This window comes from Phlebotomus papatasi, chromosome 1 (genome assembly GCF_024763615.1).
Source record: "Phlebotomus papatasi isolate M1 chromosome 1, Ppap_2.1, whole genome shotgun sequence".
NCBI classification, from domain to species: Eukaryota; Metazoa; Arthropoda; class Insecta; order Diptera; family Psychodidae; genus Phlebotomus; species Phlebotomus papatasi.
In genome coordinates, this window is record NC_077222.1 from 48,708,680 (window position 1) to 48,721,506 (window position 12,827).

At 36.9% G+C, this 12,827-nt stretch overlaps 4 protein-coding genes across 6 annotated transcripts; 2 read left to right on the plus strand and 2 right to left on the minus strand.

Moving 5' to 3' along the window:
• Positions 1–418: 418 nt before the first annotated feature.
• LOC129804963 (G2/M phase-specific E3 ubiquitin-protein ligase-like) lies at positions 419–2,593 on the minus strand. Its single transcript, XM_055852758.1, has 4 exons — positions 2,336–2,593; positions 2,178–2,279; positions 1,714–2,105; positions 419–1,645 (listed from the first exon to the last, which is right to left on the minus strand). The coding sequence occupies exons 1-4, from the start codon at positions 2,429–2,431 to the stop codon at positions 589–591; spliced, it is 1,647 nt and encodes a 548-aa protein (XP_055708733.1). The 5' UTR covers positions 2,432–2,593; the 3' UTR covers positions 419–588.
• A 189-nt stretch (positions 2,594–2,782) lies between these two features.
• LOC129805518 (uncharacterized) lies at positions 2,783–8,367 on the plus strand. 3 transcript variants are annotated; one of them, XM_055853502.1, is made up of 6 exons: positions 2,783–2,946; positions 3,002–3,363; positions 3,457–3,561; positions 3,622–3,712; positions 3,783–3,901; positions 7,383–8,367. In XM_055853502.1, exons 2-6 carry the CDS (start codon positions 3,315–3,317, stop codon positions 7,529–7,531), a joined length of 513 nt encoding a protein of 170 aa, XP_055709477.1. In that variant the 5' UTR covers positions 2,783–2,946; positions 3,002–3,314; the 3' UTR covers positions 7,532–8,367. The 3 variants fall into 3 exon arrangements, with proteins under 3 accessions (XP_055709477.1, XP_055709468.1, XP_055709461.1); XM_055853493.1 differs by having other exon boundaries at positions 3,142–3,363; XM_055853486.1 differs by having other exon boundaries at positions 3,142–3,363; positions 3,457–3,712.
• Positions 8,368–9,971: 1,604 nt separating this feature from the next.
• On the plus strand, positions 9,972–10,624 carry LOC129805579 (mitochondrial translation release factor in rescue). The gene is made up of 2 exons (XM_055853592.1): positions 9,972–10,037; positions 10,100–10,624. The coding sequence occupies exon 2, from the start codon at positions 10,122–10,124 to the stop codon at positions 10,566–10,568; it is 447 nt and encodes a 148-aa protein (XP_055709567.1). The 5' UTR covers positions 9,972–10,037; positions 10,100–10,121; the 3' UTR covers positions 10,569–10,624.
• On the minus strand, positions 10,565–12,371 carry LOC129805032 (RING-type E3 ubiquitin-protein ligase PPIL2). Its single transcript, XM_055852844.1, has 3 exons — positions 12,240–12,371; positions 11,070–12,170; positions 10,565–11,004 (listed from the first exon to the last, which is right to left on the minus strand). Exons 1-3 carry the CDS (start codon positions 12,269–12,271, stop codon positions 10,590–10,592), a joined length of 1,548 nt encoding a protein of 515 aa, XP_055708819.1. The 5' UTR covers positions 12,272–12,371; the 3' UTR covers positions 10,565–10,589.
• Positions 12,372–12,827: the final 456 nt, after the last annotated feature.

The following is a 12,827-nucleotide window of genomic DNA, read 5'->3' on the forward strand; positions in this document are numbered from 1 at the left end:
AAAGGTGCCCCACTTTCAAAAGTGCCCCACTTCCCCCTAAGTATTTTTTGTTCGAAAATCAATTCTATTAGTTTTAAACTAAATATTTTGTACGATCTTTTTAATGATTTATATATCGATTCATAAATGATGCAACCATTTTATTAAAGAACACCACCCCCATCATCTAAATATATATTTTCAAGTTTTCATGCAATATTAAATTGTAAATCGCTTTAAAATATTAAATTATATTTTTTCGAATTTCAAGCAAATCATTCAGCACTTTAAACGTATTAATTTTATTTTTTTTAATTCTTTCTCTTTTTTATCAAAAAAAGAGTTGAATTGCTTATTTTCGCTATTTGCATGTAAAATTTTAAAAAATTCTAGAATAGATGTAATTTTAAATCGCTTTTGTCAATTCAAAGTCAATCGGTTTTGGATCATTTTCAAGCAAATTTAATTGTAAAAGAATATGACTTACATGTATTTTTTGTAGATAATTTTCGAATTTAGAATTAGGCGAAAGTCCTTTTGTTCAACAAAGTCCTAAATTATGTTCAAATTTGTATTAATATCCAGGATGCTGTATATTTCATATGGGAATCAGTTGTCACTGTTGAAGTATTTCGTCATTTTGATCGTGGTCAGGCGACTATCAATCGCTGCCTTCCGAATTGGTCGGTTGCGGTTGTTGAGAAATGATATGTAAGGAGCCATGGGAACAATTTCTGGTCTCTTTTTTGAAACAAAAAGCTCATCCTGATCCGCGATTCTTCGAGATCGACGACGTGGTTCCGCGAAAATATCCCTCATCATCGCGTCCTTAAATTTCCCTGATTTCTTACGCTTCGGCGGAGGTGTTTTCTCCTCCTTAGAATCCTTCTTGTCTGAGATCACCAATTTTGGAGGAATGTCATCATCGATATCGCTTGGTGTCTTGACGTACAAGGATCGGGAGCGTTTCCTGAGGGTCAATTTTGGAATTTCGGCATATGCGTCACTTTCACTGGTGTACTTCTTACGGGAGCTCTCACTGTTACCTGCCTCAGAGACAAAGGATGTCTCTGGGATCTGGCTATCGCTACAAATAGAATTCAGAGTAGCTGTGCTAGTGGATGAGCCTGGAGTAAGAACACTCTTAGTTCGTTGTCTAAGAGTTCTCTTCGGACAATTATTATTTTCAGGTTTCAATTCAATCTCTTCTGCCTTATTAAAATCATCCTGAACTGCAGCCATAGCCCGCTCTAGACAAAATGATTTTGTCCTGGACCGTAGAACCCGCCTCTGAGTAATATCATGCAACGGAGAATCAGAAATCTCAATTATCTCATGCCTATCACGACTCTCTGAAACATCACTTTGAGAGTCCTGAATGACAATAACTGAAGGCTCTTCGTAGCCACTGGAAGGCTCTCCAATCTTCTGCTTGTTGATCTCTGATAGCATTTGCTCGCAATCTTTGCAAGTGAATTTTCGACGAAGGAATATTTTATTGCAATTCATGTGGATACCACATGAACCACAAACACTGCATATTCTCATCTTCCAATGACCTGAATCCATCGTACGTCCTCTGGGACAAGAGCAGACATCAGCACTGCAAGATATCGTGCGTTCGAGCTCCGAGAAGGCCTGTGGAGCTAATTCCCAAGAGGCGTCTCTGAAAATGACAAAATAATTTAAATTAAATTCTCAGTTGCTTGGATTGCTTTCCATTAAATTAGCTACCTGTCTGGAATGAAGACATTGCGGTTGATGAGAAAATTCCTGAAGGTTTCCTCGTCATTGCACAGAGGACACCGAAAGAAATAACCAGCTGACAGAGCACATTGCCCCAGGCAAATTCTGTGGAACCATCCAGACGAACAGCAAGGAGTCCGGATAGAATTGATTGGATGATACTGCCCCATGTCGTTGCAGCAAATCGTACAAGCCTCTTGGGGATCATGAGGTTGGGCATCAACCGGCAAATCAATATGACGATGGCAGAAAGACTGAAAAGTGTCGTGGAAGGTGTACCGAGCATTATTCTTCGCTCCACACACAGTATGGAAGAATCTGAAGCATTTCATGTTGCAGCAGGCTATATTGGCTCCAGTTTGCCGGCAGTACGTGCATTTCTACATTGGGGGAAACAGTCAAAAGAAGGCTCCTAGTAGCCGAAATGTTTCTAACCTCATTCTCAGACTCACCTTGTTTGCATTCTTCTGGGCACATTCGAGAATATCCGGCAACAAAAACCCACGTATGCCCTCTTCGTCTTTTCCATTTTGCTCCATCACCGTGGTGAGTAGCTAAAAAGTTGATAAATTAGCTGAAAAAGCCACAAATCCGAAGTATAGTCACTCACCAAACAATAATAGTGCACAGAAACTTTGCCCTTTCGCAGAAATTCTCCATACAGGACATCGTCCTGCTCGGACGATTTACACAGGCAACAGTACATCTCGAATATAGTTCACTAAAAAAGTCAAAAATATCTCTGGAAAACCAGAAAAACTCCCATATAAAAGCGTCTTAACAAAGTAGAACTAGCGATTTCCCGGCTTTTTTGACGACGTTATTTCAGTGCTGCCAACTTTGAAATATTAAATACTGTTTTCAAACAAAAACGGTTGCCCTACTTTATTTATCACCATTTTTTAATTCAATTACTGATTTCTTTCTTAAGAAAAGTCTTTAAGGGCGATTAGGAACTTAGAAAAATAAAGTAAAACACTTTTATAAAAAAAACAATGAGAAATTTTAAGAAAAGTACTCTCAACTCAACAGTTTTTCCTTGTAAGAAAAGTCATACGAAAATTCTGCAGAAATCACATGACTTGCGCTGTTGGGAAAGTTTGTTTTGTCTGAAGAAAAACAAAAATGATCTTAGGAGAAAAAGCAATTTTCTTCTAAAAATCTGTGATAAGTGAGTGATAAGAAATGTGGTAATCATCCCAGCATATCCATAACAATCAAGTAAGTGATATTTTGTGCAAAAATGCAGTATATAAAACAATTTTCTTCTCAAAAGCCGGAGAATTCTGCAGGCGACATTAATTTTATTTATGGATCAAGCGTGTTGATAAAAAAAGGAGGAAAATGACACAAATATTCTGCCCAGGCTATTCTTGTGGCAATTTTCACTGCATTCCCCTTTTGCTTGATTTGCAGGTCAGAGAAAATTGTGCATAATTGGGTGGGAAGTGTGCGAAAATGCCATAAATTCCTGCGGTGTAGTTTTGAAAAGTTTTGGTGCAAAGAGGAAAAATCAGAGGGAAATTAAATTAATTATTCGTCAGGTTGACCCCCTTTTCATTGGCATATTTACGGGAAAGCCAATAACTATGCCCAGTCAAACTGCCATGGAGAGAAAAGTCCTCTATGCTTTTCGAGGTGAATAATTTCTAATGCATGTACCTCCCCGGATCAATATTTTTAACTTAATTGCACAATTACTCCACCCACATACGCTCTTCCGGAACCCAGGCTGGATAGCATTTATAGCCTTTATGGACTTTGGCACAGCGATACGATGCTACATCGAGAGACGGAGCTTCCTTGGGGACCACATGGAGGCACAATTCCTTGAAGGTTCCTGTCCCAGAGCACCCGGTGACATTCCCGGAGATTCACCATCTCCCTCCTTTTCAGGTGATTTCACCGTGTCCCGCATCCTGGGAATGTATTGCATTCTTAAGGCAATAGCTTTAGTTCACTGCACCCTCTACATTCACTACAAACCGTGAGTTTTCGTGCTCCGGAAGTGGAGGAGTTGAGCAATTTTCCGATATGGTAATTGGATTCTCTTTCAGGATCGTGAGCATGGGGGGCTGTGGATTGGCTTTGACCATGGTGCTGTACTTTACGGAGGCCTTGTATTATCGCTCTAGCACTTTCAGTTTCTACGTTACATTTCCCTGCATTTTAAATTGTAAGTTTACAGCATCAGAGTTGATTAATATTCTAGATTAGATAAAAGATATGTTTCCTCTATTTTTTAAATTTTTATTATCAAAATAAGGTAGGGTAAATGTCCAAATTCAAAACCATTTCCACACGCTTTAACTTTGACAGAAGATTCAACACTTTAAGTTCAATTTTTTTCTGAAGAGAATTACATAAATTTGTTCCTTGACTCTTTTAGAATGTTACTGTTTAGTGAAAATTCTTTAGATATAATTTGAGAACCTCTTAAATACAAGAAAAATACACAAGTGCAAAATGCTTCTATTGGAGACAAATTAATCCAAATGGAGACAAGGGAAAGTTTCTAATTGGAGACAAACAGTGTAAATGAAACCGCGACGAAAGGCTTCAAAAACCTTGTTGAGTTGCTCCTGGTGCAGGATTTGTTCTTATTCCTGGTCTTTTCTCCTTTCCCATCTAAAACAATAAGAAAATCTTTCCAAAACATCATATTTCCGGTGTTTCCTATTGAAGCATTTGCAGACATTTCAGAAAAACCCTTTTTGTTCACGAAATAGGTAATTATTTCATTTGAAAACTTCACGTACCATTAGCAATAAAGATTAGCACTTAATTTAACTAAAATTAGCCAGAAATATGACATAAACAACAATCACTTTATTGTGTTTTTCATTGGAAAACATGGTCGATCGACGAAAAATCGATGATGAAAAGGTACACTTTTAATTTTTCTGAGAAATTACCAATTAAAATTTGTGAATATGAATGGATTTTCGCTTTATTTGGAGCAAAATTAACTATATAATGAAACTGTGGTTATAGAAAATATATAAATATTGTAATTCAGTACTACTATCATGAAAACAGTGACGTTTCCATTTGGAGTAGCGAAAAATTTCCATTTGAAGCAGCTTTTGAATTAGCCTAATTTACCCTGAGGCACATATCGACACTAAACGTTGAATCGTAGTTCCAAAATAAAGTTATTTTTTTATTTGTCCCTTTTTACTAATATTATCCTTAACAACACTTAATGAACATTAAACCAATTTTTATATTAAATTCAGGCTACAAATTTTGAATTAGGTTAATATTTCGTAGCTTGCATTAACAATTGTAACTTCTTTATCATCTATACCATTTATCATATATCATATATATATCATACCATATATCATCTATACTTGTAGTAGAGATATTTTAGCGTGTGCACGCTGAAATTTCTCAATTGAATAATGGCTCTCAAAAATTATCCACAGCATATAAAAAAACAAAAATATTTTCGGAAAGATAATTTTATTGGAATTTTGGTTTTTTTAGACCAATGGCTTCTCACCGAATTCTCATACCTTCTTCTTAATTCCCTTCATTAAGCAATTGACAAACCCTCCTCCACGGTAATGAATGGCTTTCTTCCACTTCCTCTCGAAATGCTGCAAGTTTTCGAGACTCTTCTTCCTGAAATTTGTCGTCAAAATTCTCATATCCTTGGAATCCTTTAAAAACGGTGACTTTTTTGACGGTGTTTGTCGGTCCAATGGAGAGTAGCCTTAGCTTTGTAGGCTCTGAAACCATTACTCCTCTTGATTTTATGGATCAAGCTACAATGTATTCCCATCTTTTTTCCAACATCTCAAGCTTTTTTTCCATGCCCTTATCCTGAATCCCAGGATTTTGGTCACTTCCTCCTGGTTTCTTAGCAACAGTCTTGAATTCCTTGAACCGAATTATAATCTTTCGGACAGTAGTGGAGCGGAACAGTTCCCGGTCAATTTCGCTATTTTAGCATAACCGGCATTTGATTTTTTGAGATTATTGTCAACTTTTAGTCTTTGCTTGCTCTCCATCTTCTTGTAATTATTCAGTCAAAAATCAATATTTTTAACAAGAATTTCACCAAAAGAAAGCTAATTAAATTCTTTTGAAACGACGCCGACGAAGAAAAACAAAATCCAAAGCCAACTACAATTGACTTTACATCGAGCGTTGGAGAAATTGTGTCATACACAGGCTATACAAGAATTGCTGATGTAAATGATGAGTAAGTTACAACAATTGCTGATCTAATGCCCTACATTCATAACTGAAAACCAGAGACAACTAAGCTCGTTCATAGCCAAGTCAGTTCCTGACACACTACAAACGAGGCTTAATATTTACTGGCACTCACAAAACGTGGCTTTTTATGCAGATATTTTTATTGCAATGTTACACGTTTAGTTTATTTAAAATAAAACTTATTTGTAATTTTATATCTCAGTTCACGTGTAATAATTATTGTTAATTACAATAATTTGTGAGGTGGAAGCTATGTCGCGACTTAAGCCAACTTAGGCGATTCTAGTGAATAATTCTTGTTGTTATACGTGAATTCTGAAGTAAATTTACTAGTATAGTTTCATTTTCAAATGAGTATTAGTGCATTTCAGTAGAAATATCTGCACAAAAACCCACAAAAGTTCTGCTTTGTGAGTTACAGCAAATGGTAAGCCTCGTTTGCAGTGTGTTAGGAACTGACTTGGCTATGAACAAGTTTAGTTGTCTCTGGACTTTAGTCGTATGTAAATGTATCCAGCACATAAGCGACGATTTATAAATTCAAACATTTTAGATGCGAAATATCAATTATTGCGGTCGGATTCTGCAGACTAGTCTGAATTAAGACCGGACGTCTTTTTTTTACATTTACACAGTCGGGGAAGATCAGAAAAGAGGAAGGTAGAATATTACTCGGAAGTTGTAGGCCAGAGAGCATTGAAAAGTCCTACTGCTACTGGGAATCGAGCCCTAATCACTTCGTGTGGAAGTTTCCCGGACTGACAACTTAGCACCCTAGATAGAGTCTTGAGAAGGAGACTATCTTGGAAAGTAAAGTGAAAAGTAGCAGAACATGTTTTGTGTATAACGGAATTTATTGCTCCTATATACATTATAAATTATGCTTATGAAAATTCCTCACCTAACTATTTAAGGAACCTTATTATAAGTATTATTTTTTCTCTGAGGTTCACTAATGTTTGATCACTAAAGTCAAAGAATATTTTTTTCTACTAGAATGCCACGTATCTCTGATAATACCATAAAAATATTTCTTCTTAGTTTAAGCTTTTCTTACCTTTTTCTTGATTTTTTGAAGATTTTCAAGCGATTATTTTTAAAATTCAATTTTTGGATGAAATAGCAAGTTTTGTAAGATTTAATTCTCGGTCAAAAAAATATTCCATAAGATAACAGAAAAATCTTTTTCCAACTTTCTGAGGAAAAGTTTCGATATAATTTTGACTAAACAATAAAAGCAAAAGCATTTGTTGGCAAAAAATTTACGATAAAAACACAATAGCGAGTGCGGAAAAGCAGTAAAACCATCAATATTTAGCATTATTATCTTTATCTATAATCTTTTCAGCTCTGTTTCCATCAAAACCATTGCTATCATAGCAATTAATCATTATTGTACTTTTGCTTTTATTTTCTTACTTTTCCAGTCATCACCCTTGCAGGGTTAATTTACATCCCCCGACGCCTAAGACTGTGGGATCCCCATGCGGATATTGACGATGAAAATTCGCAACTGTTGAAGCAAATGGGCGGCTTCAAGAAAAGACGAGGCCCCAAGAAGAACTGCATCAGTTAAGAAAAGCGGTTGTTTTGTTAATTTTTTTTCTTAACTTTTTCGGAAGGATCAAGGGCAGGATTACACTGAGTCAGTGATAGTGAAAGGAACAGGAAATTTCTTGGGCGATTATTGCCATTTTTTAATCACAACTCAAGCAGCATTTTGTCCATTGTAGTTAAAGATTTTTAGGAAAAATAACTTTTCAACTTACAATTCATTCAGGTTTCTTAATATGCTGCAATTGCTAGATAAAGCAAAGACAGAATCTCAGCTTTGTGCAATAAGCAAAACAATCGAAATAATCTCAAATATTTGGCAATAATCTCTCTGTCCATTATCATCTCGAATTAATAATCAAGCTCTCTAGGAGTTAGTATTTTACCAAAAAAAAAAAAGAATGTAGACTCAATTTTGTATCCTTTAGAAGGATTTTAGCTCCAGAAAATTGCATGAATTTTTATCTTATCATGAGAATTTGTGATTAAAAAGAAACATTTATTGAATTAGATATAATAGATTCAAATTAAAAGCTGATTAGTAATTTAGTCACATAAAGTGCGAATAATCTTTCGCAGAAAAAAATTGATAGAGAAAATTAGACTTTAAAAATATTTATCGAGATATTTATTAACAAATTTTTGAAAAAAAAGAAACTTCCTACTTTTTCTGCAAAAATGCATTTTCTGCACATTTTTACCATAAAATAACTTTTTTCTTCCTTATAAATTCTTCACATTGCATTAGAAATAAAATATGACAAACCTCCACTGAACGAATTATTATAAAATACATTACTAGATTATGTAAAGATCAGAAAACTCATATAAATCAATAAAAGGGCTTTATTGAAAAAATAATTGATTGAAATTTTGAGGAAGGGTATAAATTCTCAGGTAATTCGTTGTAGAAGTTGTAGAAACAACAACCGCACAAATCTTTTGGCTGAAAAACGTTTCTAGAAACCGTAACCGGCGTAAACACATTAAAGAAGCTCAAAACCATGATGAAAACGTTTCTAGACTTTCTACGGAACCGCTTCCAAGAAAGACTAAGTATAAGGGGAAGAAGTAAATCATCAATTGTCCAAGAAACGCTTTGTAAAATTCGAGAAACCCAAGTTTTTTCATTGTAAACCCGGAGAAACCTAAAAATTGGATCGCAGTCTGAAGTCCGAGAAACCCCAGAATTGCATTACCGACATTACCAAAAATTCAAAAACCCCAAAAATATCATCGTGATGCACGAGAAACCAAAAATTTTATGGAGACACGGGGAGACACCTAGTTTTTTGCATCATGAAACCTGAGAAATCCAAGAACTTCGTCGAGAAACTCAATTTTTGCATCGTAAAACCGGAGAAATCCAAAGAATTGGATCACGATGTCCAAAAAAACCCAGAATTGCATCAAGAACATCACGAAATACGAAAATCTCAAAAATTTCATCGTGAAACACAAGAAACCCAAAAATTGCCTGGATACACCCAGTTTTTGTTTCACGAAACCCGAGAAATCCATCGCGAAACTCGAGAATTTCAATTTTTGCATCGTAAAACTGAAGAAATCCAAGAATTGCCGCGCGAACCCCGAGAAACCCAAGAATTGCATCACCACGAAAAACCCGAGAACCCCAAAAAATTCATCGTGAAGCACTAGAAATCCTGAAATTGCATGGGGACACCCAGTTTTTGCATAATGAATCCCGAGAAATCCAAGAATTTCGTAGAAAAACTCAATTTTTGTATATAGGCACCCAGTTTTTGCATCGCGAAACCCGATAAATCCAAGAATTTCGCCGAGATACTCAATTTTTGTATGGAGGCACCCAGTTTTTGCATCGTGAAACCCAATTTTTGCATCATAAAGTCAGAGAGACCCAAGAGTTTCATCACGAAACCCGAGAATTCTAAAATTTCATCGTGAAACACGAGAAATCAAAAAATTGCATCGAGGCACTCAGTTTTTACATCGCGAAACCTAAGAAACGCTGTTTTTGCATCGCTAAACTCTAGAAACCAGAAACCCTTGTCGGTTAAAAATGGGAATGAGTTACCCCTTTTTTATTCAGAAACCTAGAAAAAAAGTGAAATAACATCCAAGAATTGCGGAAATAAATTCGCAATTTACAGCACCGGAAACAGAAATGCGATAAGAGACCGTGCTTCTGGTGCTTCTTATCTGGACTACATCAATTTTTCTCTATGATTGACCCCTCGAGGTATTAGCCGTTATGAGAATTTAATTTTAAAAAATCAAAGCAGCCAACATTTCAATATCAAAAGAAAAAAGCTGGGCGCACTGGGGATGGGGATTGTTTTGTTTTCCCCAGAAGATTTTCTTGGTAATTTTTGTCTAATATGAGTGCTCCCAGTGGTCGTCAGGTGATAAAACTATATAGAGATTTACTAAGGTACGGTGAGCAGCTTAAATTGACCGACAAGGAGTACTTTAGAAAGCGAATTAGACGAGAATTCCGAGTGAATAAAAATCTAACCTCACCTGAGGATATTTCATTCAACTTCAAGGTAATAATACGGGATGCAGAAAATCCTGGAAATTGAGTAATAATTTTTAGTATTTCTTTTAGAGAGGAGAGATTCTACTGAAGAATGCAAGAATTGTGTAAAGTAATTAGAATCCTGCCCCTGAGGAGCTTCCCGAGAGGTTCTATTGACGTAAGAATTACACTGAAGGCGCTGAAGTCCACAATCGATCGCTCACGCTTTCCTCGGCTCCTGGAAGAGGATCTCGATGAGAATTTTGTCCGGGGAAGTGGTCCAGGTGGCCAGGCAGTCAATAAAACCTCCAACTGCTGTGTTTTGCGACACAAACCCACGGGAATCACTGTAAAATGTCATATTCATCGGTCAGTGAGTCAGAACAGGAAGGAAGCTAGGGAAATTCTTGCGCGGAAGCTAGATAATCATCTCAATGGGGAACTTTCGGTGGAAAATCAGCAAAAACAGATCGAGAAGCTGAAGACCAGGGAGACAGATCGACGGAGGAAGAAGCTGCAAGAGCTGAAGAAGCAGTGGAAGGAACGAGAACAGGATTAACATGTGCAAGTAGGTTTATTTTTACCATGAACTAAAGTCGCCAAATTCGTAGGAAATGTTCTTTTTCTTTTTGGGTGGGATTGTGGGCTCAGAACTTGGTCCATCGGGTCGAAAGGGTTGAATTTTGAGATATTTGCCTACACCCTCTCTGTAGGTAACAAGAGGCTGTGCCTGGAGTTTTTTCTTCTCCTTCTCATCCTGCTCCCTTTGTTGTTTCTCAGCCTCTTCAGCACGATCCTTGGCCAATTGCTCATCAACTTCTTGGAATGGATCCACAAATACTTGTGCTTTCTGTATGACAATATCCTCAATTGGTCTATCCTTGTTGTCCACCTCAATCTTCTCTAGCTCATTGAGAGTATCCAGACCTCCAACCAATTTCCCAAATACCGTATGCTTCCCGTCTAAGTGTCTGCAGGATCGGAAGGTGATGAAGCTAAAAGGAGAAAAAGTTCACAGTAAATCAGGGATTTTGAGAATGCCCAGAAAGTTTTTACTTACAATTGAGATCCGTTGGTGTTGGGTCCTGAATTGGCCATTGAGAGAATTCCTCTGCCAGTATGAGAGAGATTTGGCTTAAATTCATCTTCAAACTTCTTCCCCCAGAACGATTTCCCTCCAGTTCCTGATCCCGTTGGATCACCGCCTTGGATCATGAAATTCCTGATGGATCTGTGAAATCGAGTGGAATCGTAGTATCCCTGCGCAGCCAGTTTGATGAAGTTCTCACAGGTTTTGGGCACAATGTCACAATGGAGCTCCAGATTGAGCGGCCCGAAGTTTGTCTGTAGCCTCACATAGCCTTTCTTCTTAATCCTCTCGTACCTCACTTCGTCCTCGGCAATAATGGCTGCCTCGTGGTTCAGGGCTGTTTCCATGGTGGTCGATGTGAAGCTGGCTGCGACGGCTCCTGTTGAATAGTGAGCAGCATTGAATTTATCTGCAACCTTCTTCTCCTCTACCGTCTCCTCAGCTGGCTTGTAATCCTTCTCCAGTTGCTCCAAGATATCCTTGGTCTCCATTGAGATGGTCTTTAGGCGTCCCTTGGGATCTTTCTTCTCAGCAATCTCCTCCTCAGTCTCCACTCGGAGATTTTTCCGGATATGATAGAAGGTTGATATATTAAATTTTTCCAATTTTCCCGGATCCTGCAGCACAATAATATCCTTCCGCGCAAATGGGGTGTCATCGATGAGATCCTTCCAGTTTTTTGTCTTGATGTTCAGCTGATCGATGGCTTCGTACGAGAAAACATTCCCAGTTGTTGCAACAGCTACAATGTGAGAATTCTTAGTGAAGGGCTTAAAGAGAGTTGGACAGTGATACAGGTCATCGTGGTTCTTCTGGAAGTTTAGCTTGATTAGGGATTTAGCCTCCAATGGCTCTCCAGTAATGGGATTTATCTTGAACTTCCGCAAAAAGTCCACTATTGCCTGAAGCTCAAAAATATTTCCATTCCTATCGCAATATGGATGCTCAAATGGCACCATTGAGAGGCTGCAGTGATCAAAAGGGAGTCTCTTAAATCGAAGATTCTCATCATCCTTGGAATCCTCCTTTTTCCCACCATAAAATTGGGACCATTCTGTGTACGTGAGGTACCTTCAGAAAATACAAAAATACAGTCACTTCGATGTGTTTTTCGTGGAAAATTTACATTGGGAATCTTACATTTTATCTTTCTGGTGCTGTCTCTTGCCCATTTTGCCGGGATTTATTTAGTTTTGTCTGGAAAAATCACAAAAAAAAAACTGTGTCGCACAATCAAAACAAAGCTTGACACTTCTAATGTAAACACTGAAACATGTTTCTTCCGTGTTTCATTTATATTTCAAAAGAAAACTATTTTTTAATGGCTTTAAAAATTTGAGATTCTAAAAATAAATTAGTAATAATCTTTCTCAACTAATAACATTTTCATTTATTATGAAAATTAAAATAAATCATTGAATATTTTCACGATATTTCATTCATATTTTATGAGAAATTTCCAAAACCAAGCATACTAGCATGCAAGCAAAACTTTATAATTTTCCCGCTATGGCGCTTTTGTATCCCGCCAAAAATTTCCTTTTCAAATTGGAATTAATAATAACGACTTTCTGGAATTTTCTTTTTTTTCAAATTTATTTTTTCAAACTTATCTCTCGGTGAGATAAGAAAGACAAAACGGCTTAAGATAATGTCTTGTGTACTTTTCATCAGTGGATTACTGGCACGAAAAAAAAACAATAAGTCGCTAAGAACATGAAGAATGCA